This window comes from Coloeus monedula, assembly GCF_965178545.1.
Source record: "Coloeus monedula genome assembly, chromosome: 16".
In the NCBI taxonomy this organism is placed as follows: domain Eukaryota; kingdom Metazoa; phylum Chordata; class Aves; order Passeriformes; family Corvidae; genus Coloeus; species Coloeus monedula.
The window spans coordinates 535,792-562,599 of record NC_138796.1 but is presented as its reverse complement, the minus strand read 5'-3'; the positions used below and the strand labels follow the sequence as shown (position 1 = coordinate 562,599).

Here is a 26,808-nt window from a genome sequence, read left to right as displayed (position 1 = left end):
CGTGGGCTCGCCTCTATAGCGCCTGTGCATTCACCCCGAAAGTGTCAGTGATTATGTCGCCTGGGGTTTGGTCTAAGTAGTACCATGGGGTCACTGTGCATTAGTGCTGCAGCTATTGAGAAACAAGTGAAAACTAGGCACTGTTTCCTTATTATCTTTTTTAAATCATCTCCTTTTTGCCTGCTTACGAGTAGGTTATGGCTTTTTCTTTTCAATTTTGCCCTTGTTTTGCAGACGGAGCAGGGCCGATGCACACCTGCTGAGCAGCAGCAGCCCGTGGGGTTCCTCTGCTTTGCCCTCTGCTGCTGAGACAACTTGAGGAGAAAGCCACAGGTGATTGAAGAGACTCGTGTACACAGCTTTGTACATGCAGAACCAGTGCCACAAAGCGGACTCGAAGCCCACGTTGTGGGGTGACACCGAGGGTGGCTCGTGTCCTGCATGACAGCCCCCTTGGCCACGGCGCATCCGCCAGGATCCGCGAGGATCTTCCCCTTGCTCCTGGCAATGGGCTCAGGCTTGACTGAGGGAACCATCTCCAGGCAGGAGGTGGTAGCTTGCTCTGTGACCTGGATTAATGCCTTTGAAACTACCATGAATTCTTCCATGAACAACTATAAATAGGCATGGACGGCTTTAATAGGCATGGATTTAAGTAAATTTTTAAATAGGCATGGATTTAAGTAAATTTTAGTAAGAGTGTAGAGCGCGCTGCCCAGTGCTTGGCGGACACGCTGTGGCAGGGCCCAGGGACTGCCCTTTCCAGCTCCTCATCCCAACACATCCCTGCGCAAAACAGCGCCATTTGCAAGTGGTGCTATTAAATAACAACAATGGCACTAATAGGAAGAGGCATATGTACCGAAAAGTAACTGCGGCTTGAAAGCACAGAAATAAAGCTCAGAAAAAGCCCAGGTTTGGGTCTTCGGGGGCTGCTTGTCGGACGGGAACCCGCGGGCAGGTGCGTGCTCTCCGCCAAGGTCGTGAAGCGTTCCGGCGCGGGACCCGTGCGCGGAGGAAAGGCTTTGGTGCTCCCGTACACGACAGCGGGGTGACAACCGAGAAAATCGGGAAGGCTGGAGCCATGCAGAGCCCTCCCGGAGGCCGGCTTGCCACGACCCGCCGCCCCGGGTACTCGAACCGGCGTCCCGCTCTCGCCTCGCAGCTCCGCTCCGGAGCGGCCGCCAACCGCCGCGCAGGCCGCACTCCCTGCGCATGCGCCGGTATCTGTGCAGTACCGACCCGCCTTCTCGCCGGGACTGTTCCAGCAGCCGGCGCGGGGGGGAGCGGCCTCAGGCGGTGCGCGGAGCGAAGGATCGGCCCCGGCCTCGATGCGCCTTGCGCAGTTTGGTCGCCGCGCACCCCCTCGCCGGCGCGGCGCGGTGGTGCGCGCGGCGGTGGGCGGGCCCGTTGCCCAGGTGAGCGCGCGAGCGCGGCCCGCCCCGCGCGGCCCCGTCAGCGCTGCCAGCGTGGAGCGGCCGAGGCGGCGTCGCCGGGCCCGGGGCCATGGACGGCTCGCTCGAGAAGGTCTGCGGGGCAGCGCCGCGGGGCCGGGGCGGGGGAGGGCGCGGGCCGGCGGCGGCTGGGGCTCGGGGCACGGCGCTGGCCTCGGGGCTGAGGCGGCTTTGCCTCCCGGAGCTTTGTGGTACCAGTGAATCCCCCGGGCGTGTCCCCCTCGGCCCCCGCAGCCGCCGGTGTGACTGGCATCCGTATCCCGGATCTGGAACTAGGCAGGATAACTATAAGGAAATGCTTTAGGAGCGCGTTTTTTGTTTTGTTAAAAAGAAAAAGATGGAGGTTATTTCCTGTGAGCGTTAGCCTTCAGCAGGATAGGAGAGGAAATGTTACTAAATAAATGATTATGTTACCCATTTTTAAAAATCGAAATGGAGGCGTTTGCTGCCCTGGGCGTTTCTGCCCAATGCACTGTACAAAGCAGATATTGGCTCTGTAATGCCGTGAGTGCCGGACAGAGCCTGTTTTCCTCTGTCACAGTGAGTCACTCGGCAGAGGCTGCTCCGCACCTGTGCTGGGGCCGGCACCTGCCCGAGGGCCCTGCTGCTCCCGGAGCTTGGCCCCGTCGCTCTCTTGCTGTGGGGACAGTGTGCCTCTGGAATAACGAGTACTTTGTGTGCTTAAGGCTTTGAATGCACACGCCCCTCCTTGCGTCATTTACTATATCCAGCATGCTCGGTTTTATGTGATCTTTGGGATGGTCCAGAGAAATTTGAGTGGGATGTGCTCCAGTAAGATGGCTGGGAAATTCAGGAAGTATCCTTCTGACGTGGCTAATTGGTTGGTGGCAAAAAAGTTTGATATGTTTATTACAAGCTTCATGAAGAATATACTGTTACAGAGTATTTGTTAGTGTTTAAAAGCTTAGGTTCTTTACTTGTGCTGGGAGAAGTGGCTCCTGCTTGTTATGAAAAGTTTTAGTTATATAAGTAAAATTTACTGGAATAGCTTGGAGTGAGGTCTCTATGAACTGGAGTGAAAGAGTAATAGTATGATATGTGGTTATCTAAAGAAGGTGCATTAGTACAGAGCAAGTAGTGTAGTACTGACCAAGTTCGTAAAAGCTTTGCTTGATTAGTTCATCGTAAGAAGCAATAAGCACACTGTGAGAATGAAATACCTTTAAAAAGTCCATGTTTTGATTATTCTTGCTGTAAGGAATCGTCTATAATGGTCTGCAAAAACTTGCATGTCTGATTTTTCCAAATATGCAGATAGATAAGTGTCAAGAGTTATAATTTGTTTTACTTTGTCTCTTATCATTTTTTCCACGTCTGTGATAAAAGCTGTAGTTCTCTGTATAATAAAATGCCATAATACAATTATGGTCTTCTAGATATTTAGCAGTAAGTGCCCTCCTGGAGTAGTCTTTGGTTAAGATTGTGGTAAATCTGTACAATTTGCATTTTACTTAGTCTTGAGCATGCTTTGTCAGAAGTCTTCTCCCCAAATATATCTGAAATTCCTCCAATCTGGGATGCATTTCTTTGCAGAGAATGTCTATTCACTTATCTTATGCTTATTTAAGCATTATGGTAATAGATCTGAGACTGTCTTTTATTTGAACCATGGATTCGCTCCTTGCCATGTGTTTATACATGTAGCTTATCAGGATGCCAGTGATAAATACATTTTAACTTGTAGTAACATTTGTTACAACTTTGTATTTTTCATAACCATTTTGGTACAATCACCTGATGAGCTGTAATGCAGTGACATTGAGTGACTGCCATCATTAGGGTCTTGCAAATGGAAAAAGATTTTTTTTTTAGCAGATGAGAAACTTCCTGAGAATTGAAAACATTGCACAGTAGAACTGCAAGGAAAACCATTGTAGAGTCTGACACACAAGTGTGCACACCAAAAACCTCTTGGCTTGATTTTGCCGATTAACTTTGTTTCAGCAGATTTTTTTTTGTATTATTTTTAAGGTATTAATATTGTGTGTCATAAGTGATATAATTACAGTTAATTTTATCTGAAATTCAGAAATCTTTTGTTGGGCTGAACTTATTTAAATAATTCTGGAAGCCTGTGTTAGATTTCAGGAATTTGCCTTAACAGAACTATTCTATTTTTTTTCCCCCCATTTAGATTTTGATAGAAGTGACCAATCTTCTGAAAGAATTTAACATTTCAAGTTAGGTGACTTTGTCAGTAGTAGAATAGTGTAAATTCTTTCCTTGTAACTTCTTGCTGTCTCTACAGCAGTATTTTCCCTAAACATGAAAAAAACTGTTTTGGTTTCTTGCTCAGCCTGTGGCTCTTGTCTTTTGTTACTGTGCTATTTACCACAACGTCCTGGTAAGTTTACAGAAAACTCATGGCAGCAGAGCTGCATGCAGGTCCTGGTGCATGTCAGGGGAATAATAAAGATTAAAAGAGCAAATACCTATGAGCAGAAGCCTTGTGATGACACAGTGCCATTTTTATTCAAGCCAAATAGTCGTGAAGTGTCTGCTTTTTTGTTGTTATCTTAAACTCTTCATACCCTGGAGAATAAACACAATATTCTTTTGGCTGAAGAATGCTGATACTGTTTGAGATTCATTTACTATTGAGAAGAGGTTTTGGGTTTTGATGGTAAAACTTTCTTTTCAGGCAGTTATAATAACATAGTGGGAAAATGAGCTCTCATGAAATAGGGAAAGAGCTACACCTGTGAGTTGCTTTGCACAACATTAGTTTATGTAAACTGCTTAAAATTCATCCCTTTATTTGATTAGGAGTACAGCCTACAGACATGCAAAATCAATATTGTAAAACATTGGCATATGAAGCAATGTTCTTCCTTCTGAATTTGCAATTAATGTTCAGTCTTATCACAGTTGGAAAATGGCCCCTTATCCTCTCCCCAGTTGCCAAGTGACTCCAAGGTGTGACATCCTGCCTATAAAGTCATAAACAGTACACAGTTCAAAGTGCTTAATAAAATAGTAACAGATTAGCTACAGAATAGGGAAGTGACTACTAATCAAAGCTATTGCAGGATAACCTTAGGGAGTTGGATTAATACATTTTGAAGGCAATGAATGATAAAAGACAAAGCAGGCTGAGGTATATCAGGGTCTTTGAGGGGCTGAAGGAGGCAGGAGGTGTTGGGATGCTGAATGGACACCTAGAAGGAAAAAGCCATGGCTGGTGCCTCCTTAGAGCTTGGAAGGATTTGCGTGTCCTGTAACTCCCCTGGTCAAAGGCTGCCTGTGATCCAGGGAAAAGATTGAGTGCAGAAACTTCCTGCAGCTGCTTAACCTCCTAAACACATGTGTTGTCCTGTGGTTCAGGAGGGAGCGTTCAAGAACTCCTCCCCGAGTCATTTTCAAAACAGTTCAAGACCATGAAAAAAATACTCTGTTTATTACTGCTCTTGTTATTAAAGTGTGTTCAGAAACCTTTCCTAACTAAATGGTTTGTTGCTGCAACTTTGCCACACCTATTTTTCTTACTGCTTAAAATAAGCAGTGTCCTGCTTCCCACCTCCATGTCCTTACTAATGTGAGCAGAGGAGGAGCATATATAAAGTTCAGCATGCAGCAGTTAAAGGTGGGCTTTTTCCCCTTCCATAATTCAGAGGAGAAAATAAGTTGCTGCATAGCCACTTAGCAACTGGAAAAAATCAGAAGGGATTAATTTTCCAATTCAGCCCATATCAGAATTCAAAGACTTTGTGGATTTCATAGCATTTTTTGGAGCCTAGTGTAACTTAGGAGTTTTGAAGCTGTATTTTATGTAGTTACTCTGCCAGCTTAATGGCAGAGGGGTTTCATGCGTGTGTAATTATTAGTAAGAGACAGGATGAGTCACAAGGTAGGGATGTGCAGTTTTTAACATCTGATGTCATTTCAGCAGGTGAATTTTGTAAGTAGCGAACAAAAGCAGCTCAGAGCCCTTTCTGTAATGCCTCTACATTTCAAGTCCTCATCTACAACACATCTGTTTGAATAATTGCATGTGATGCTGAGGAAGGTTCAAACAAATAACTGCCTTCCAGCCACTGATGATGTTTTATGGCAGCCTGAATTAAATTATGTGAGGTAGTCACAATCAGTAGATTAGTCCACTTGTTTACTCTCTTAAGGGCTTGCAGGAGCAAAACTGATTTTTTTTTTCCCAAACTTCTTTCTAGAAGTTTCTTTTTAGAGTTTCTTTGACATGGTACAACTCTGGAAACCAGTCAAAATGTGTGGACATATTGCCAAAGATCAAATTTATATTTTTTCTTTGGTTATATCTGTTTTCTTCTGAGTATTGAATGCTTGCAGTGTGTATTGGGTTTTTTTTAATTTCTGTGATGGGGTCTTGAACTTTTTGTATTTGTACTACTTTGTCACTCAGTGCTTAATCAAGTTGTGGCCCTCATACTCAGCTGATGTTGTACAAGTCAGTGTAAAAGTGTAAAAACCCATTTATTGCTGAATTCTGGCAGTTTTGATGGGAAAATATTACTCAGTACTTGCTCTGTTCTTTTGTTCTTCCCCCAAACATTTGTTACTGGCCACTTCCAAAGCCACAGAATAGAGAATTGTCAGTCTTGGTCTGATCACTGTGCCCGTTCCTGGCTACTGATTCTTTCAGCCACCTACCACTTGCTATAATGTGAGTTAAATCTCAAAATATTTGGTTAAAATCACTCTTTGAACATATGGTAACTCTCAACTTAATTTGTTTTTTCCTTTCTTGATCAGTCCTCCAGATGAAAATCGTGTAAAATCCTCATGTAAATGAATCCCGCTACCTTCTGTGATTAAATTTGTTTTTGTGTCTGCATCTGCCTGAGTGAATGCATTTGCCTGTGGGATTTTTTTCTTTAAACAACCCCTGTCCCTCCCCCTGCCCCCCCCCCCCCCCCCCCCCAACCTTAGCAGCAGCCTGCAGGGGTAACCACCAGAGTCTTTGGTATGTGGGTGGTGGCTTGGTGTTGAATTTATGCAGAGGTAGGGAGAAGAAACTCTGTCATGGGGTCACCTGAGTATCTCAGGGGGGTTTGCTGTCTGATGTGATGGAGCTTAGCAGTGGTGTTGCCTTCTACCATCACGTTGGGGTATATTTATTTTTCAAATATAGGTAAATCAGGCTCTGCCAGATGACACCTCCACATTCTCTGGAAGCTTCAAAAGTCATCTAATCCTTAAATGGATAAATGTTCCTGTCCAGGTGTCTTGTGTCAGTGTCACAAACTTCTGCCAGGCCTCTTGGGTTAAAGTTTATGAATGACACTTCTTCAAAGCCAGAGCAGTTCTTCGGGAAATACTTTGAGCTTGTCATTGGTTCAGGGCCAAAAAGTTCCATGGTTTTTAAACATTTCCATCCTGGCAATATCTGTGGTTACAGCAGTGAGTGGCCTGTTCTGTGCAGCTGGAGGGCGGTAGCTGCTGGAGGATAATTGCTGCATGTCAGCCTGTCTCCTGCCACAGGTCAGCTTTACTCTTTTGTCTACAGAAAGGGAATTTCTCCAATAAGTTAAAATTAAAAACTGGTTTAAAGATACCAGAAATAGGGAAAAAATAGATTTACAAGAGTATTTGGGTTAGGTGTTTTCTCATCTGTTTTGAAAACTACTGTTGTAAAAGTCTACTGGGGAAATGGCAGGGAATGGTGCCATTTTATTTCTCTTTTCTAGGGCAGTCTCAAAGGATACTTTCTTGTGTTTCTAGGTGCAAAATTTTGACTTTTTAGCCTCTTCTAGGATTTATTAGATTGTAGAGACAGTAGTAAGATAAGTGGTTTTTGATCTTTTCTTTAAAGTTGCTATCTTTTTCCTAAAAGATGGTGGACCCTACTCTAGCAGAAATGGGGAAGAATCTGAACGAAGCAATGAAGATGCTGGAAGACAATCAGAGGTGTGTGCAAAGGATACAATAAAAAACTACAGCTGTTTGTGCTGAAGGGAGGATTATTTGTGTCACTGACATTAAGTCGAAAAAACCGTCATTTTCCTGGTAGTTTAAAGTCATATTGTAATTCTGAAGTTTACACCTATACAAATCACCTTTATTTCTCAAATGATGGGGTTTCTAAAGTAAATGTATGCATTTTTATGCATGCTCTCTAATACTCAAGTCCAACAAGTCTGTTTTTCAAAGGTAGGATTTTTTTTTTAGTATTGCAGTGCAAGTAATTTTTAATTCCTGTATATATGGGATTCTTCTCTAAGCTTTCTCTTAAAGAACTGAAAAACCCAAACAATTGGGAACTTTTAAATTCAGTCTGAACAAAACTTCTGTGTTGATCTCATCTGGTTTATTCCTGAACCTGTTCGTGAAATAGATACATGTCAGTATGTATTTCTGCAAGTCAAAGTCAATTACGTATTTGATGTTACAGAACACAAACTAAATACAGAGTTTATTTTGTGTCTTTAACTTAGGAAAGCAGAGGAGGAAAATGAAAAGAAATATGCACGGAAGGATATTCCTGGACCACTCCAAGGCAGGTAGGCAGCAACAGTTTTTAGATATTGCTCTTTTCAAAATCTTAAACTACGCATGGCATGTTTGTCTTCCAAGCAATTTGTATTAATGGAAATATTAACATTTTCCAGGCATCATCTATAGTCATACCAACTATTTTCATTCTCATGTAGAAAGGAGAAAAAGAGATTACTTGTCCTTGGTGACTGAGATTTTGAATTCATGGAATCTGATGAAGTATTGTTGCTTACAGTGGTGATTGAGACTCAAAGTAAACAAATTTCTGTCGGAAAAAAGTACCCAGATTAAAAAAAAAATAATTGAGACTGATAAGGTAGAAAACAGTAAAGAAACAAACAAAAAAAATCCCAAACCCAGAAACCTCCCACCTTTTCAGCGCAGCTGTCTTTAGAAATTAAACAGAGCTCTTATGCATCAGGCAGGTAAGACCATTGCACCTGAAAACTAAGATTTAAACTGGTTGTGTCCTCTGTGGGAGGAGATCCTGCAGGAGCTCAGGCTAGCACTTCAGAAAATACTGCAAAGTCTCTGCTGTGCAGAAACTAACCCTGTTTTTGAGTGGAGACACTGAATTATCTTTTCTGTGAATAAAAAGCAATTTCAACAGTCAATGTAAGTTCCTACACTACTGTAAATTTTAGTTGGAGTTATAAAAGTTGAGGTGTTGTGTATCCTTTCCAGTTTTACCATGTTGTCTCATGTCAGAAGTCTAACGTAGCTTGTGTCTGCCAGAAACTGAGATTAGTAGGGAATTGTTTAAGAGATGTGCTGAGTTATGAGCTGAAGCTGCTTCATGTGAAGCAAGATGTGGATCCTTAGCTGCTACTTTAGTTGGCTGTGTAGCAGTAAGAATTCAATGTTGGCAAGTCAGGCTTTTCAGACCAAATTTTCAGATATCAATAGATTTGTTTTTCTGAGTCTCCTACTATAAGCAAGTAGTTTTGAATTGATTCAGCATCCTCATCTTCGTGATCAGTTTTTCTGAGACCAAGGAACCATTTTTGTTGCTGTACTCAGCATTCAGTAAAAGTGCAGTGTCCCAGATGGCTTCTTTTAGATGCTGGTATTTACCTGCTTGTGTCTTTTTAATATGGTTTTGTTTCTCTCCCAGTGGCCAGGATATGGTGAGCATACTTCAGTTAGTTCAGAACCTAATGCATGGAGAGGAGGAAGAGGAAACTTCACAGTCCTACAGGTAAGGCCAATATCAGGTACTGTATTTGGAAGACACCTGATTTTGTTATATTCTGATCACTATAGAACTTACTTAATTTTAAGTTCTATGTATGTTTCAGTATATATAATTTCTCTCTATATTTTAGTATATATTTTAAAGTGTAAAATATTGTGCAACCAGGTAACTTTTTAAAGGCACTTTACATTGTATAGTGAAGCAGAATAGTGCATGAGGCTTGGCTTTCTTAAAATTACAAAGCTTTCATTACTAATTACTAAATTGAGGTATATAAGGGAGTTGTTTTTGATGTGACAGCTCATTTTTTTTCCACTTTCTGAAAGTTGTTTTAAGTCAGAAAGTCTTAAAGCTTTGAATACCAATAGATTTTTATTTTTTATCTCTGTAGACCTTAAAATTAAAGGAAATAAAATTTGTTTCCATTTTTCTGCAAAATGGAAATAGTACTAACTGATCTGCAGAAGATTATTGAAAACTAACATTCAAAAAGCATGTTCAAGATTTTTTAAAAATCCAAACAAAACCAACAACAACAACAAAAAAAAACCAACCAGAAAAAAAGCCCCAAACCAACCAACCAACCAACAAAAAAAACCCGTCAAAGAAAAGCTCTGCCTCTAAAAATAGTAAGTGTCCTGAGTTTTCTGTGCATAGGAGAGTTTAACGTACTTTCAAGTCCCAGAGCAGGTAAAGTGCTTAGTTCCAGCTCATGTTGGCTGGTTCAAAAGCAAGAGGTGTTCCTGTGAGCAGCTGGGCAAAGGGAAGTGCTCTTGTCTGCACTGGCACCTTAGTGTGTCATACACAATGACAGGAGGGTGGTGGTGATATACTGCACTTCTCTCTGCTGAATATTTAAGTTGCATGTCAACCAATTCTGTCACTCTACATTAAAAACCCCCAAACCCTGTATTACTGTAATGTCCGTGACTTGTATTTGGTCGGCTGTTTCTCTGTTCTGGCTTGCAGGCTTCAGAATGTTGGTGAACAGGGTCACATGGCTCTACTGGGACATAGTTTGGCAGCTTACATATCTGTGCTGGACAGGGAAAGACTGAGAAAACTTACAACAAGGATCCTCTCTGACACTACTCTCTGGCTCTGCAGGCTTTTCAGGTGAGTCCCTGGGAATAACTTGTGTGACAAGGTAATGATAATGTTTAAAAATGGATGTGACTGCTCTGAGGATGTCAACAAAAGAAACCACTGTCCCACAAACTTAGAAATACTTGGAAGGTCTGAAACACAACCTTAACCTAGCCTAAAGAATGTCAGGTTACATTGTCTTTAAAATTAGCAGTCCAGAATTTACATCTGTGTTAAAACCAGAATGAAGCCTTTTGTGTGTTTCCTCCCATGCTCCACTCTCAGTAAGCAAGGTTTTGAACTCTCTAAAGACAGTCTTAAAGGAACCCACATGTTTTTTCTTTCTTACTCTGAATCTAAATGAAAATACATACTAGGCTTCTCTCATTGTTAATCTCAACCTGTCTCATTAGTGTTTTCTTTTAATCTGCTTTAACCTGGGAAAATAGAAGTGTTTTTATTACCTTCTCCACCCTCTGGCAAGCTCCTTTGCTGCTTAGTGTTATTTTAGTCCCTAAACTGACTGTTGGTTTTGTTGATCATATTTACTTGGCTTTTCTTTCAGGTATGAAAATGGATCAGCCTATTATCATGAAGATGATCGTGAAGGTCTCCTAAAAATCTGTCGACTTGTGATTCACACCCGCTATGAAGATTATACACTTGAGGGATTTAATGTGCTCTACACTAAGCAGCCTGTCATATACATTAGTTCTGCAGCCAGAACAGGCCTGGGCCAAGCTCTCTGCAATCAGGTAAAGTCAGTCAGGGGGGGTTGAGCTGCAACTAGAACCTACCTGGCTTCGTATTGCCTGCATAGCTTTGGTTTTTGACAACTTATTTTTCCTCATGGTGGAAATAACAGCAAAGGAAGCAGAATCCATACTGGGCATAACCTCAGCTGTAGTGGACCCTACATTTAAAATAAAACCATTTGTCTGAGAAAAATACTTTGAGTTTTTATCTACAGACTGTGTTTTGCAGCAGTGATACAGTGGGAGGAAGAGAACTGAATATTTCCAGTGAAAGGATCCTGCGTGCTAACTTCTTTAAAAATGCGTGATTGTTTCTAGAGTGCATTGTGCTTTAAATATTAAGCTGTTGGTCGTGTGAAATAGACCTGAGCCCAAACATACACAATTTGTCCTGTGCTTTTTCTCTATTAATTTGATTATAAGTTTCAGCAGAAAACTTAATTTGTAATGTAATATTGAGGTTTCTATTGTCATTTTGTGTCGCTCTGTATTTCTGTGAGCACATGAAATGAATATTTCTCAATTGAAATTCCATAATTTCTATTGCAGCTAGGGTTGCCCCTTTCCTGCATGTGCCGTGTGCCCTGTAACACTATGTTTGGATCTCAGCACCAAATGGTAAGTTTGTCTACCCTAAGAGCTCTTTCTGTGTTTTGGTTGGTTGGTTTTTAAGCCTCATTAAATGAATATCAAGTATGTTGTTAGGAAAGGCTGTTAATATATTTACTTTTTCAACCTCTAAATCTTCTGTGTTAAAGCTGTACAAATCACACATGGAAACTTTCTAAAAGCAGCTTGTATCTTGGTCTTGTCATTTGCAAAATATTTTAATGGCTTTTAAGTAAAGTGCTTTTTAGTGCAAGATTTCTAGAATAGGAGGAGTTGGAGTACTTTCACAAATTATGTGATGTATTTGTGGTTTATTTTTCACAAATACTTTATTTGGCCTTCAGATTATTTTGCCTTTGAGAAGAAGAAACCGCAAGCCACAAACAAAGCCATTGAGAGTGTTTCCTTTCAGAACTTCAGAATGCTGTTCACTTTCAATCTTAATGCATTTTCCCAGTTCAGCACAAACAATTCAGTGTTTGACAAACATATTGTTTTCTTACTGATACCAGGATGTTGCTTTGTTGGACAGAGTGATTAAAGATGATGTTGAGTCTGGAAAACTGCCTTTGTTGCTTGTGGCCAATGCTGGTAAGTGCTGTGGCTAAACCATCACAATAACCCCCATGCTATTTCATGAATACAATTAAAATATATATATATATATATATATATGTATTTTCCTAAATAGCTCAGTGGTTGCATATCAAGAAATATCAGGAAATATCTTAATGACCACACAATAATTACCTGTCCAGAGGGGATTTTATTTAACTGGTTTAAATTTGGATTGTACTGTTACAGTTCTGCTTATGTCAGTTGATATATTAATATGACTATAACTTATTTTAGTGAGCGCACATCTCCTGTTAAAAATCAGTTTCACATTAACACTTCAGAATTTTTTGATGGATATGCCATCAACTTTAGCTTGAAAAATGATATTTTTCTTCTAGTTAATTAAACACATGTACAAAATTTGCTTTAAGTATAAATGACGGAGGTTACTGTTACTTGCTTGGGACCTGGAAAATTATCTGAGATGTTAATCAGTACTAGAGGGTCATTTTATAGAGCCTTGGTTTGCAGGCTGATCCTTTGTCACTGCCTTTTTCCTGTTCAAGGGACTCCAGGTGCTGGGCACACGGACAAGCTGGGCCGGCTGAAGGAGCTCTGTGAGCAGTACAAGATGTGGCTTCATGTGGAAGGGTATGAAACTGGAGACTTATTTCTCTATAACTGCATTCATTTAAAAGGCTGATTAATAGACACCATCTAATTTGACAGCTCACAGAGAGCCATACAGCCAACTTTAGTTTTGTCATAGGAAGCATTTTATATGGTTATAATTTTGTTATTGTGAGATACAAATTGATTTACATACCCGGGAAGAATTAATTGGAAAGGTAATTTCAGCACTTATTAGTGATTACTTTTATTCAGATGGTAATCTTATCTGCCCTTGCTTTGAAGAGCTTGAAATATGTATAAAAAGACCTTCTAGGCCAGGGAGGCCTAAAAAGACCTAAGTCAGGAAGGACATTATACAGAGGTTACTGAGAATGAGAAGGGAGAATGAAATGACACTTCAGTTAAGGTTGTCAAAAAGGCTGCAGCAAGAGCAGTGGGCAGCAGGACTGGGAGGGGAATTAAACCAAGAGTAAAAGAAATTCCAAGAACTTGGAATGTCAATGAAGACTCCAGTGCTCTAAGATTATACTTTTTGAGCCTGAAATAGAGACTGTTTCTCCTGGTATTTTGTAGAATAGCTATATTTGTGTACTACTTATTTCTGATACCAAATTGATGCTAAATTATGGATAGGACCTTGGGTGATGATTTCACCAAAGGTTGGACTGAAAATTTTTAGATCAAAGTAGATTTTTACTTTTGGGTTTTCAATCTCGGAATAACAAGCAGCAACATCTCCTGCATTGTTAATGAAAAATATATGAACAAAAAATTATCTCCCTTTATACATCCATATGAAATATTTAAACTGCAGATTAAAATGCTGTCTCTTAATACATATTTAATATATGCTAAACTCTCTTCTTTTTTCCAGTGTGAATCTGGCAACTTTGGCTTTGGGTTATGTCTCCTCTTCTGTACTGGTATGTTTCACTGTATCTAGAAACTTAATAATGTGCTTGTGTAAGGTTAATCAAAATAGATATGGCTTATATTCTGCTTATTGTAATAAACTTCAGGCTGCTACAAAATGTGACAGCATGACTCTGACTCTGGGTTCCTGGCTGGGACTCCCAGCAGTGCCTGCAGTGACACTCTACAGACATGAGGATCCATCCTTGGTATGTTCAGCTTCCCACTCACCATTCTCACGATCCTGGAATTTTGATTCTGATCAGTGTGCTGCCATGTTCTTCATAAGCATCTAAAGTATAATTTCCAAAGCTGGCAAAAGTGGCAGCATTGAGGAGAGGTTAACAGTGGTTTGTTTTCCTCCTCAGTCCTTGGCAGCGGGACTAACGTCGAGCCAGCCCGTGGAGAAGCTCCGTGCCCTACCACTGTGGCTCTCCTTGCAGTACCTGGGCCACGATGGCATTGTGGAGAGGATAAAACATGCCTCACAACTGGTGAGCAACAGCTCAGCAGTGATTTATGACAGCTCTTGACAGATCTTTCTGGTTATTGCGATGTGCTGCAGAAGGCTTAACTAAAATACTGCAGTTGTTGGCAGTATAACATTGGTTCATATTGTCACACACATGATAAAAGCACAGGAAAGTGTTTGAGGGAGGGATGTGCTTTTACTCTTGGATTGTATGTATTTTTTTATAAATGAGAAAAAAAAAGTCTTTGTTCTTCCTAGACAGTGAAGTAACATAATCGCTTCCTTTTTTGTCACTTCTCTTAACTATTTTTTCTTGAAAGCTCTTCAGAGAGACTTTATTTTCCTATTCTACTTGGCATCGTATTGATTTAAGTAATAGTGAATTACTTTTAGTAAAAAGGACTTCAAAACATTTCTTGAGGTACAAGTGCACTATGTTTGGAATCCTTACTTTAGTAAAAGTTAAGGTCCAATATAACGCGTTAGTTACAAAATGCAGTGCTTATATGCAAAGTATTATTTCTTAAAGGTACAGAAGCTACTGGCATGAAAGACCTAAAAGAGTATCAGTATCATCAGTCTTTAAGATTTTGTGGCAGTGGCTGTTTCATGTTTGTCAGAATAATTTTCCACTTCTAAAACTGTGTATTTCTCTCCTCCATTTGTTCTCCTGCTCTGGTCTTCTAGAGTCAAAGGCTGCTGGAAAACTTGAAAAACCTGGATTTCATTAAAACTTCGGTACAGTCTACTTCTAATATTTTGGTTGTATATCTTAGTTTCTGCCTGTTAAATGATAAAAATAACTTTGACTAGAATAAATTATTTTAAAATATTTCTTAAATCATAGTTGTTGTTTTGAAGACGCTCAGGATCTTTCTAATTAAGTTCTGTTGTTCAGTGAAATCTCATGGCTTGGCTGTGTGTGACCTCTGGATCGTGTTTGTTCCATTGTTCTGTACTCCTGCACCCAGGGGAGTGCAGAAGAGCATCCAGAAGTTGTGTTCAGAGCTTGATTTAATTGCATTTAGAACATGGGTTTGCTCAGTAATACATCTATGAAACCAGTTTCCATAAGTGTCTCTAATATATTCTGGCTGCATCTTACCCTGCTGTAGAGATCATATTGTGAACCCTGTGAAATTGTACACAAAAATTATCCCAGCTGAAGTTTTTACACCAGAAATAGGTTTAGAAATTACAGCTAATGTATTCATTCCAAATTCAGTTTCTGTGAGATGTCCTGTCCAACAGGGTTTGATGATTTTACTTGCTGACCCCCACCCCTGAATTTTAGTTGATATTTGATGTATAGAAAATTTAGTCAGTTTGCTGAGTAAGCTGTGGAGTATTAATGGCCTTGGGAGTTCAAGTTACTGTATCACTTACCTTTCAACATAAATAAATCCTGCGTTTTTAGGATTGTGAATGTAGTTTCAGATTGTCTCCAGAAGTAGCCCAGTCTGTTTCTCCAAACTGATCCAAAGCAGGATCAATTATAATCTTATTTTTCCTGCTGGAACTTTCTTGATGTTTCCCAGTGATTCTGGGGTGATTTCCAAGAGAGCTAAAGCTTTGCTTAGCAGTGTGAGGAATTATACATGGTGTCAAATCTTTAAAAAAACAGGGGAAAATATTTTTTTTTCTTTTGAAGGTTGAAGATGAACTGAGTTCACCAGTGGTGGTTTTCAAGTTTTTCCAGGAATATTCAAATAGAGGTATGTGATTTATTCAAAACCAAACAACAAGGAAAAAAGCCCTCTCTATACAGTATTTTAAACTAGTAAGTCACCAAATGAATTTGGGATAAATGTGATATAGTGCAGTTCACTCGTGTAAAGTGCTTTTAAAAAGGTGGTGAATGCTGGTCAAAATCTGTGACAAATCATACACGTGATAGCTTCTTTTTTTAGACAGACTGCAGTGTTTTAAATTTTCATAACAAGTAATTTTCTGCCTTCTTGAGTGAGAAGATTTGCATATGATTTTGATCTTGAGAGCAGATGCTGGAAGTCTCTTGCAAGCTGCAGGCTGGGTTTGAGTGTACTGGTGGGGAAAGACTTTGTTTAGGTTTTCTGTTCCTTTCAAACATTTGTAGCTAGTGGCAAGCACCACTGTTACTGTGGTTTACTGATTACAGTTACTGTTGCAATAATTTTAAAAGCAGCAGAACACATTAGGAACTGCTCGGGAAATGCTGTCACAGGTATTAAGTATTGCAGCCTACTGTGACAGGATTTTGCTTTGTGAAAATACTGGTTGTATTTCCATTGGAGCATTTTAACCTTAAAACTCAGAATTATTTTACTGGTTTGGGGTTTCTTTGGGGTTTTTTGTTTTTTGTTTTTTTTAAGGTGTTACATTCAACTCTGTTTTACTTCTAGTATTTATCATGTTCAACATACCTTTACAAAAACATCCATGTTCATCTTCTCCAGGCTCAGTACATGGTGTAGATGTGCTATATTATCTAGGAAATGTAATTGTCTTTTATCTAAATTTTAGGTTGCCTTTTGTTTAATTAAGTAAATAAAAATCCAGTTCTGTGATTCTTGTGTCTTTGGATTCAGATCAGACCTCACATGCTGCACAAGCCTCAACTATTCAGCACCCCATAATAAGCAACGAAAGGCACATTTATGACACCTTCAATCAGTGGGTAAGAATGGATGCTTTTCTCTTTAGGGAAAGAGAAGTGACAGTGGAATGGTTCAGGGGGTCATCAGGAGCTATAAACCCTTTGTTAGAGTATTTTCAAAAGTATTCTTGATCCGATTTCCTTTGCAGAACTTATGGCTATTTAAAAGATTAATTTACTCTGAAGCAAAGTTGCTTTCACATTTCTGATCATTTTACACATTATTACTACTGAAATAATTCCTGAATCTTAAGCTGCTGTTTTTTCCCCTGGTCTAGTGGGAATATGTGAGAACTAGAATTCTTTTAAATCAGCCAAATGCTCTATTGCCAGTGCCACTGTATTCTTGAACAGACAGCTGCCTTTTCCAGCTCTTGAGTTAATTCTAGAAGCCTGTGCTGGCAGGGCTGAGCATATGGTTGGTTTGGCTCCATTGTGCAGTAGTCATGGCACACCTAATGGCAGTGGCAATTTTGCAGAAAATTCTGACTCATAACACTTGCAGCTTATCCTGAATTTTCATGATTTTAAGCAGCTGTCAAACTCAGTTGTCTCACCCGCAGGGTGAAGTATTTTGGTGCAAGAGCTGATTTTGAGAGAAAACTGTGTACATGTTGTTCCCGGAGCTGTGGCAGAGCCTAAGGCAGGGCCTGCAGGAGCCATGCTCTGTCCAGTTCCCTAACTGTGCCTTGTCCCTGCAGCTGGGAGAGCAGCTGGCACAGCTGGTTCCTGCCAGTGGAGTCGATGTGGTAGAGCTGGAGGATGAAGGCACTTGCGTGCGCTTCAGCCCCCTGATGACTTCTGCAGGTAACATTCACTCCAGTCAGCCCCTTGTGCAGGCTGGGCTTTGCTATGGAATGGTACAACAATTTCCTGGGGTGAAAGCAGGTGTGCCTAAGAAGCTCCTCAGAATATTCTTCTGTGGGGGGAGGATTTTCTTATAAACAAACCAAAACCACCTCAGCTTTATCATTCTGCTGTACCTCAGCAGTGGGTGCATTAGTGGGAGCCCTGCTGTTATGGGTGACATTGCCTCATTACCTCTGCAGAGAAAGACTTCCTGGTTACTTTTTAAACTCATTAGGAAAAGCAGTTAATTAGGAAAAGCACTTAAATTCCTTCTCTCGGCTGCTGAACACCAGATGCCTGACCTTTCTACACAGGTGTTTCAGCACTGCAATGGTACTTGTATTCAAAATACACCTACTTAGCTAGAATAATTATTTACTAAGCCTCTAGGGTTTTCTATAATTACTGGTGGGGGGGGGTGTGTTTATAAAAAAAAAATCTGTGTTTTGGAAAGTGTCTTAAATTTCCTGTTTAAGCCCACAGTGTTTTACTGTTAGTTCAGACTCTGCAGATGCACAGAGCAGTGTGCAGGGCTCAGGGGGTGCACAGTGTCTCCTGTTGGCTTGTGTGGGGTGAGGGGCTTAGGCTGTAGAACAGCTGACATTCACGTGAGAGGGTCCTGGTGTACACAGAACAGCAGATTTTAGAATAAAATTACTTGGTGATGCTGTGATGTTTTGTTTTAAACCAGCATGGAAGCTAATTCATGAGCAGCTGGGCTATGGGAAAAGGATGTTAGTAGGTTTTTGTAATGCTAGCTACTGATGTAATGTAAAAGGGTATTGTAACATATCCTTATTTGTTTGTAACATGAGAAAATCCTTTTTATTACGTTTTTTTTAAATACTTACTTCCTTTCATTTTGATGTATCAGTGCATAGATAATTGACCCAAAAACCTACTTGTATAGAACAAGATATTTAATACTATCTGTAAATTGTATTTGTCATTAACTTGCAGAGTGGCTCCTTTACAAATTACTTAATTCAGACATCTGTGTCACATCCATCACATTTGCCACACACTAACACTTCTGCTCTGTAGTTTTAGGAACTGAAATACAAGACATTGATCAGTTGGTAGACTGCTTAAAAATGAAGATACCAGTGTTGACAAGCACACTGCAGCTGAGAGAGGAATTTGAGCAAGAAGTGAGAAGAACAGTTGGCCTGTTATATATTGAAGATCTTAGCTGGCCAGGATTAGGTGTTGTGAGGTAAATTATTTTCTTCATGCTGTATTTGCAAAGACTGTGCTTGACCAGACAGGACTACGTGGTCTCTTCAGTGGTGATTTGGATGTTTCATTTCCTGATTGTTATCTGGCTTTGCACCCCAGTGGAAGCTTTTTAGAAAATTGCCTTTATAAAGTTGTTTTCTTTGATTATTTCTTAAAGAAAAGCTGAAGAGCTGTTTTGGGCACCAGCTGTAACATTGGAAGGCTGTGTGTGTATGTGTGGGATATGTCATGAGCAAGTGCATCTCACTGTCTCTAGCCAAGCATAAGTTATATTTTTTATCTATAATGGCACTCACTGATATGCTGAATAGACTTCAATAAACCCTCCAAGTCTGTGTTCTGATCCTTTGATACAGTCCTCTGGGAAGGATTCTGTATAGTCAAAACAGCAACTAGAAATCTATTGTGTTGAGTTTGCAGCAGCAAGCTCGGCCCACTCCAAAATCCCCAGTGCCAAATGCCCATAAACTTGCTGGTAGGAGCTGTAATGTTCTGAGGTTTTTGTTTGTAAAATACACGAATTTGTAGACACATACTAAATGTGTAGGTGCTTCTGTATGTACTGTAAAGTGAAATTACTATCTCTTGGCTTGGTTTGAAGGTACAACCATCACTGTGATGGGAAGAATGATGATAAACAAGAAAAAGAACTAGAAAAAATCAATACAGAACTACTGAAAAAGTTAAATGAACTGGAGTCGGATCTCACTTTTTCTTTGGGTAACTGCAGTATTTAAAGAACTTCTGTTCAAGCTAATAGTCAATCTCCTAGCTGTGTTAGAATGATTTGATAGGTCATTATAATGCAGAATGAGCTGCTGCCTATGTGGTTGCTGCAGAAGGAACACCTGTAACTGTTTCCTCCTCCCCCCTGTTTCAGCTGGGGAGTGTTCACTAGGTGAGCAAGGTGCACTGTTCTCAGAAATCCTTGTGAAAACTGATGTATGGGCAACTAGACCAAGAAGGGTTTCCTTGTCAGAAAGAATATAAGCTGCAGGATTCCTCTGTGTAAACTGAGCCTTCTCAAGTAGTGCTGGATCTAGTGGAAAGCAGATCTCATTCCAAACCCACTGGCACTGGTGGTTTCACTGCTCTCTGTGGCTCAATTAAACACTTTAGATGACTTTTGTGATAATCAGCAACACTTTCACATTTACACAGTGCCACATGATAGCTGAAACAGTATTAATTCAGTATTCAGAACTCTGGTCTTTTTCTGATCAGCTGACAGAAATTAAGTGCCCTGCAGTTGTGGAACCAAATAACCTGTAAATGGCAGAGTTAAGGAGTTTAAAGCATATTCAACACTGGTATTTATTATACAACTCCTTGACTGTATAAAATATCCACTGTTTTTCTTGCTCAGGTTATGTTTTCTGTCTTTGAAAACCCCCAGAACTGAACCTTCTTGGCCTGCATAATTTGTAGCCACACAGATGCTGCCCTTAGGTACTGGAGTGGGGATTGTGTACTGGGATTTCCAGATTCATGAGCACAAGCACTGCAGCCATTGCAGGATTGCACATTTGTTCACCACAAAGACCTGACTCTTCCTGTGTCCCCAGGTCCAGAATTCGGAGGGCAGAAGAACTGTGTTTACATTGGCATGGTCACAGAGGATCTGGATGTGTCAGAGTTGGTTGAAACTATTGCAGCAACAGGCAGAGAAATTGAAGAAAATTCAAGAGTATGTATTAATAACTCACAAAACATTGAAGCACCTTTTTTTCTCCCTTTTCATATTGGCTTCAGGACATGGTTTTGTTCATTGTGAATGTAGAAGTTGTGCTTGTCCACAACAGTTTTAATTACTGTGGAAGGAATAATCTGTGTCTACTTGTGAAGAATTATGGATTATGATATTGTGAGGATGTCTGGATTTGTGTTCATGGTCCTATGTGCAGTTCTAATGAAAAACTTCAGTAGTACTGAAATAGCCTCATTTTATTACTCAAATTTTAAGCTGTCAAAAAACAAAAGGAAAGGGGAAGGTTGATTCTGAGCTGGTGTTTCTCTTCACTGCTAGATGTGGTGGGATTGAGATTCTTTATATAGCATCTTCAAGATAAGATTATGCTCTAAGATGTGTGAAAAACTTTAAATTGGTGTCTTAAACCCAGAAATTACAAATTACATTGAAGTAATAAAGCTGATGATGCAACTCCTATTTCTCAAAGCATTTACCTGAATAGAGTTCTCCAGATGTTCTCTAAAACTGAATTCTTAAGTGACCTACATTACATCTGTCCCTTGATTCTGCTAGTGTTGGGCATTTAATTTTATCATCTCAAAAATAAATAGAACTTCAGAAATCCTTTGCCTACTTCTGCTCATGGGAATATGCAGTGAGATTTTTTCTAGCAGTGACTTCTTGCCCACTCTTGACTCCCTGTTCTGCATGGAGGGTGACATGAGGAATGCTTTGCCCATAGAGCACCTTCAGTTTTTTAACTGTTGTAGTGGAGAGGTTGGAACTGAATGTTGGATATGGGCCCCTCGGATCCTGAAGGAGCAGAGTAGTGGAAGACTCAGAAAGGTGCAGTCCTTGGAACCAGCTGCAGTAAACCTGTGGATCTTCATCATTTGATCCAAAGCTGGGAAGCAGAACCCATCTGTGAATGCCCCTTGCCCCACTCAGATGAAGAGGGTTGGTACAAAAGGGAAGAAAAAACCCACATCAGTCCAGCCTGCCCTGAGGACATGCACTAAAGGCACCGAAAGGCAGGACCAAAGCTGAAGATAAACACCTTGACTGGGCCAGAAAACACAGTGGTTCTTCCTGATACTCTGAATTCCACCCCACTGCCCTCCTTCCTCTAGCCAGGGAGTACCAGGGTATTGAGCTACCCTGGGGGTCAGTTCCTGGCTGGTCTCTCCCCCAGGGAACAGGAGTAGCTTCCTCTTTGCCCTTTTATTAGCTGACATTTGGCATTTTGGAGGAAGTGCATGTCCTTGTGCAATATTAAAACCAACATTAATACATGGAAATTGGCAGTTGTCTTGCACAAAGAAAGATGTAGCTTCTTGGGTTCATTCCTTGCCCCTGCAGCTGTCCCAGTAAACTGCCTGCCCTTTGCAGCATAGAACACAGCTGGCCTGGGCTGCCACAGGGATCAGTGGCAGCTGTTTATGAGAGCAGAAAAACAATGTGAACCTACAGGCTGACACGTACCTTGTTACTGTGAGGCTGATATAAGTCCTTGGTGCTTCTAGGAACCAAAATGTACTCTATACATTCTTCCCAGACATTCATCTGAGGAACATTTATACACTAAGCAGGTCTTCAAAGAATTTGGGTCACAGGCTCATTTCTAAGTGTAAAAAAAAAAAGTACCATTCCTGTTTAAAATTACATTATTTTCTCTGGGTTTATGTGTTAAAAATCTTGCAGTCAGCATGTACATTCTTTAATTTATAGTAATAATGAAATAGCGATTGTCACATACTGTCTTAAATTAGAAAAATATCTGACTACCCTGTCTCCATCCTGAAAACCTGAACTAAAAAGACAAATTCAAGTCCAAATAATATATGTCCTTATTTCTGGATTTTATTAGCTGTTGGAAAACATGACTGAAGTTGTTAGAAAAGGGATACAGGAAGCACAGCTCCAGCTTCAGAAAGCAAATGAAGAACGACTGCTGGAAGAGGTGAGGCCACAAACACCGGCCCTGTGGTACCTTGAGGTAACTTGTCCCCCCGGGGGACTCTTCTCACCAGCCAGTGTTGGATTGTGCCTTGCAGGGGCTGCTGCGACAGATCCCTGTGGTGGGCTCTGTGCTGAACTGGTTTTCTCCCTTCCAAGCCTCGCCCAAGGGAAGGACATTTAATTTGACAGCAGGTAGGGCTCAGGGCACCTGCAGCCATGTCATTGGGACTGCTCAGTTCAGTACTGAACCTGCAGCACAGTTCCTGTACTGGTTTGATCATGAGTGGCATAATCACCCTCAGGATGTATAAGAACATGCTTTGCACTATTTCTGTAATGCCCAGTAAGAATCTTCTACTCTCTCTTGTACAGTTTACGTTTTGTTCTTGCATGTTGAATCATGTTTAAAAAGGCCATGATAGACATGGGCATTTATTAATAGAGGAATCATTGCTGTGACCTCTGGCTGCATATGCTGAAGGAGTTTGGGGGTTGTAAATACGTGAGCTGGGGGTAGCTTGGCCTTAGCACACTGCTCTTCACATGAGTGCATGTGTATCCTCTCCAGTGCTTCCAGGGCACTCGTGTTCCACTGTGCCCCTGAATGGGATGTCTACCTGGAATCCTGATTTGGGATGTTGCCTGGCTGCTGCCATCCTGATAAGTGCTGGTCTGTGTGCTAAACTGCATGTCCAGCAATTGGAGAACATGTTAAAGCCAGCTGGGGACTGGCATCAACTGGGCTGTGTGGGAAACAGTAGTAAATGGAATGGTACAATCTGTTATTTTACTCTCAGATTTGTAGTTTGTGTCTGGGGATGTAGGAAGCCTATAAGCTTTTACATCAGTGAGACCAATGCACCAACATAATACTTCCTGAAATTATAAACTTTCACTGTAAAAATACTGTGGCAGTCATAGGAATAAATATTCCTGGGCAGAGTGTGTGTCACACCCAGGACAGTGGCCCACTGTGTGTCTGTACCCTGCAGGGAAAGCTTCCTGCTCTGCTCAGGGCCTTTCGGACTCTGGATGCACCAGCTGGCAGGTTCTTAGAGCAGAAAACAGTCTATTCCTCAGGGAATGCTGACCCTGCATGGCTGAGATACCCCTTCCAAGTGCACCGCTCCACAGGTTGCAGCTGGGAAGATGTTACATGCCCAGAGCAGGAAGGAAATGGGACTATGGAGTGTAGCAGTGTTGTGAAATGAGCGTGAGGGGAAACATGATTCACTTTTGAAGTCTCAGCACTCGAGTCCCTGGGTTCTCAGAAATGCATCACCCCCATGTGGCAGTTTGCAGTTTCAGAAGTAAGTTTTAGTCAACTTACTTTTTTTAACCTGCAGGCTCTCTGGAATCCACAGAATCTATGTATGTATCAAAGGCCCAAGGAACAGGCACCACTCCACCACCAACTCCCACTTCCAGCCTTGCAAAGCACAGACTTCCTGGTAAGTTTCTGTGGCCAAGTTTAATTTCCGAAACTTCCCCGTCAGAGGCAGACCCACATGATTTTCCATCTTTCATAACATCTGGAACTAGAGCTCATCTTCTACCACCTTAAAAACCTTAATGTACACATGGCACGCAATACTACCCCAAGCTGTCTTCTCCCCACACATTCTTCCTGGGACCACAGGAAGTTATCCCATTAACTGACAACTGTCCATGAAGTCTAGAATCTTCCTCTGGAATATTATGAGGTTATTGAGCTTTAAAAATGAGCAGGTAAACAAGCCAAAAGTTTTATTTGAAATAAAAGCATAATAACATGTAGCCATGTACTTCAGCAACTGCATTTCTTTTGCTACCAAACATTCTGTGGCCGAATCCATTCTGAGGTAAAGATCTGTTAAACTGATGGCACTCTCTGCATAGTTTATTAGTAATTAATGCTGATTTGCCTGGCAGGAACCCCAGTTTTAACTCACCTTTTGGGCTATGACTTTCAGTGCAGTTTTTTGACCTGGAATGATTTCAGTTTGTGTGCAGGCAGCTTGGCTTCAGCTCATTTTTATGTGTCTCTGCATACACAGGATACAGTTAACAGGTGCTATTACTTTGCAGACCTGTCAGTAACTCAAGGGAGTGGGGGCTGTGTTCAGGGTCCAAAGTAGCACACAAACAAAATCTACTTCTCTGCTGTTACAAAATTCCAGTACTTCCTTTGGAAACTGAACTTGTGCACGCCACTGTATTTGCTGCCTCCATGCGTACATTATGCTTCAAACTCTTCACAGGTCAGAAAGCTTTCAAAAGGTCTTTAAGAAGCTCTGATGGGTTCAGTGAGACCAGTTCCATCAGCCACTGTGATGAACTGGATAAGATGGATCAGAGACCCCCAACTCTCTCCCCTGGCCAAGAGCAAGGACCTTTGGAGATGGAAAAAGCAGAGGAGCAGAAGGAGGTGGCACAGGCAAAGACAGACACTGAGGACATTCACAGTGACAAACTGCCACCAGACTGCACCAAGGTAGAGGACCAAGCAAGTCAAAGATAAAATCCAAAGTGTGGATTTCAGACTGTGCCCAGGAAGCCCCTGCCCAGGGAGGCAAGGTGGCAGTGATGCATTGAAAATGTGAACAGTGCCACACACAGTACAGTAATAACTACTGTAACTTATTAACTGGCATTTTGCACAAATACACGTTCCCTCCGCTGGGACAGAGATTTGTCTTATTGTACACTTGTTACAGTTACTTTAATCCTCTCCATGTTGGTGTCACCAAAGCTGTAGTGAACTTTATAAAAGTGCTCATGAACGTTTGTAAAAACACTTGGCAGTTACCTTTCCTGCAGGAGTCCACGCATGACAACAGTTGCTAACTAACCACTCAGCCATGCACCCAATAATTATAAAATTATTTTATGTTACTATACTTTATAAAAAACAAGCAACTGCCAGTTGTTCACCTTTTATTTAAAATTCAGTTTAGCCTCTCCTGCAAAACATCTCCCGCCATCAACCTAGTTCTGTATTGCTTCTTTTCTGTTACCTTATCCACACCCTGCCCAAGAGCCGTGGGGTGGGGGCACTGGGGAGGGACAGGTGCCCTAGGGATGGGAGTCACTAAGGAATGCTGGACCATCATCTCTTTGTTCTTGCACTTGTACCACTTCACCCCCCAGCCATGGCCCTGGCTATGGTGGGGACTGAGTTAGTGAGTTTTCAGCCTTCTAGAAAGCAATAGTGCCTCTGCATGCCTGGCCAGCTTCCTGCTCCTGCCCTGGGAAGGAGCACAAGGCACTGTTACTTTCCTTTGCATGGCCTTTACACACCAAATACTGAACATGTTCATGCAGTGTAACTGGGGTTCTTTCTGTTGTGTATTTTTAAAGACAGTTGTAGTAAAGCTTGAAAAACCAATACATTTGTGATGGTTTCAACACTTATTTTTTGAATAACAGTAACTTACCTATGGTAGGAATTGTACAGACTCAAAAGAAGTTATTTAGGTTATTTACAACACAGCACAACTTCAGAGTGTCTGGGACTACTTAATGCACAAGCAAAGCTTTGAATCAATCAACATCCAATGTGTAAAAGCATTTTCCCCCAAATCATCCTAACTACTTCACTGCAAATTTTCAGAGCCTCTTGTGGAAAAGCCATCTTTGGCAACATTTGCTTTCCCCAAGTTACCTGTGATACAAACCCTCCCCTCCCTGTAGAACTGGATACAAGTACTATAGTTTGCTCCAGTTGGGTTTTTCCCTCCCTCCCGCCCCCCAGGTATCCCTTAACACCATAATGACTCTAGTGGTAGTAGGACTTACTTTGATCATCTGCAAATTTTGAAGGTGTTGAATTGTACTGGCACCTGATTTGACTCTCAGCTTCTCAAGCCTGCAGGGCTGGGATGGCATGAACAAGGTTAATTTTCCTGGGGTAATTTTGGGGTAATTTATGTAAATCAGTGCAATTTTTTCTAAAGTGCAAAAGCAATTAAGTTGGCTAGTCTTCCTCCGTGGTTTCTTCAGTGCAATGAAGTATAAGAGTAATTTGTTGGGGATAAAAGTTATCACCACAAAGATTAATTTTTAATGTTTTTATATTTGGAAATGTTAAATCAGTAGTTTTGTTGGAATGAGCTTCATTCTTTAAATACTTACCTGAATGTTTCAATAAAGATTCTTCAAATTATTGCTCTGGAATTATTGTTGAAGGACACTTCCCTCCATTCCAGCAAGCTCGCTCTTTCCCCCCGTGTGTGCAGAATCATTAAATTAAGTGCACACCAGTGCAGTGACTCACCTTGTCAGCCTCCAGCAT

The 26,808-nt window shown here is 41.1% G+C and overlaps 1 protein-coding gene across 2 annotated transcripts; it reads left to right on the top strand.

Annotated features, from left to right (window-relative positions):
• Positions 1–1,294: 1,294 nt before the first annotated feature.
• On the top strand, positions 1,295–26,667 carry PDXDC1 (pyridoxal dependent decarboxylase domain containing 1). Of its 2 annotated transcripts, none has more exons than XM_082292016.1 (23): positions 1,295–1,418; positions 7,282–7,355; positions 7,883–7,948; positions 9,058–9,141; positions 10,108–10,254; positions 10,790–10,979; positions 11,529–11,597; positions 12,101–12,179; positions 12,713–12,797; positions 13,654–13,702; positions 13,799–13,900; positions 14,060–14,185; positions 14,851–14,901; positions 15,815–15,878; positions 16,731–16,819; positions 17,500–17,605; positions 18,692–18,863; positions 19,488–19,606; positions 20,452–20,573; positions 22,444–22,536; positions 22,631–22,727; positions 23,882–23,986; positions 24,776–26,667. In XM_082292016.1, exons 1-23 carry the CDS (start codon positions 1,332–1,334, stop codon positions 25,033–25,035), a joined length of 2,436 nt encoding a protein of 811 aa, XP_082148142.1. In that variant the 5' UTR covers positions 1,295–1,331; the 3' UTR covers positions 25,036–26,667. The 2 variants fall into 2 exon arrangements, with proteins under 2 accessions (XP_082148142.1, XP_082148143.1); XM_082292017.1 differs by having other exon boundaries at positions 1,408–1,527.
• Positions 26,668–26,808: the final 141 nt, after the last annotated feature.

Bases quoted from the DNA above. Each gene is read 5' to 3' on its own strand.
- PDXDC1 (XM_082292016.1), top strand. From the start codon at position 1,332: ATGCGCCTTGCGCAGTTTGGTCGCCGCGCACCCCCTCGCCGGCGCGGC. The intron at 18,864-19,487 runs GTAAATTATTTT...CTTGGTTTGAAG, and splicing joins CCAGGATTAGGTGTTGTGAG to GTACAACCATCACTGTGATG. The intron at 19,607-20,451 runs GTAACTGCAGTA...CTGTGTCCCCAG, and splicing joins GGATCTCACTTTTTCTTTGG to GTCCAGAATTCGGAGGGCAG.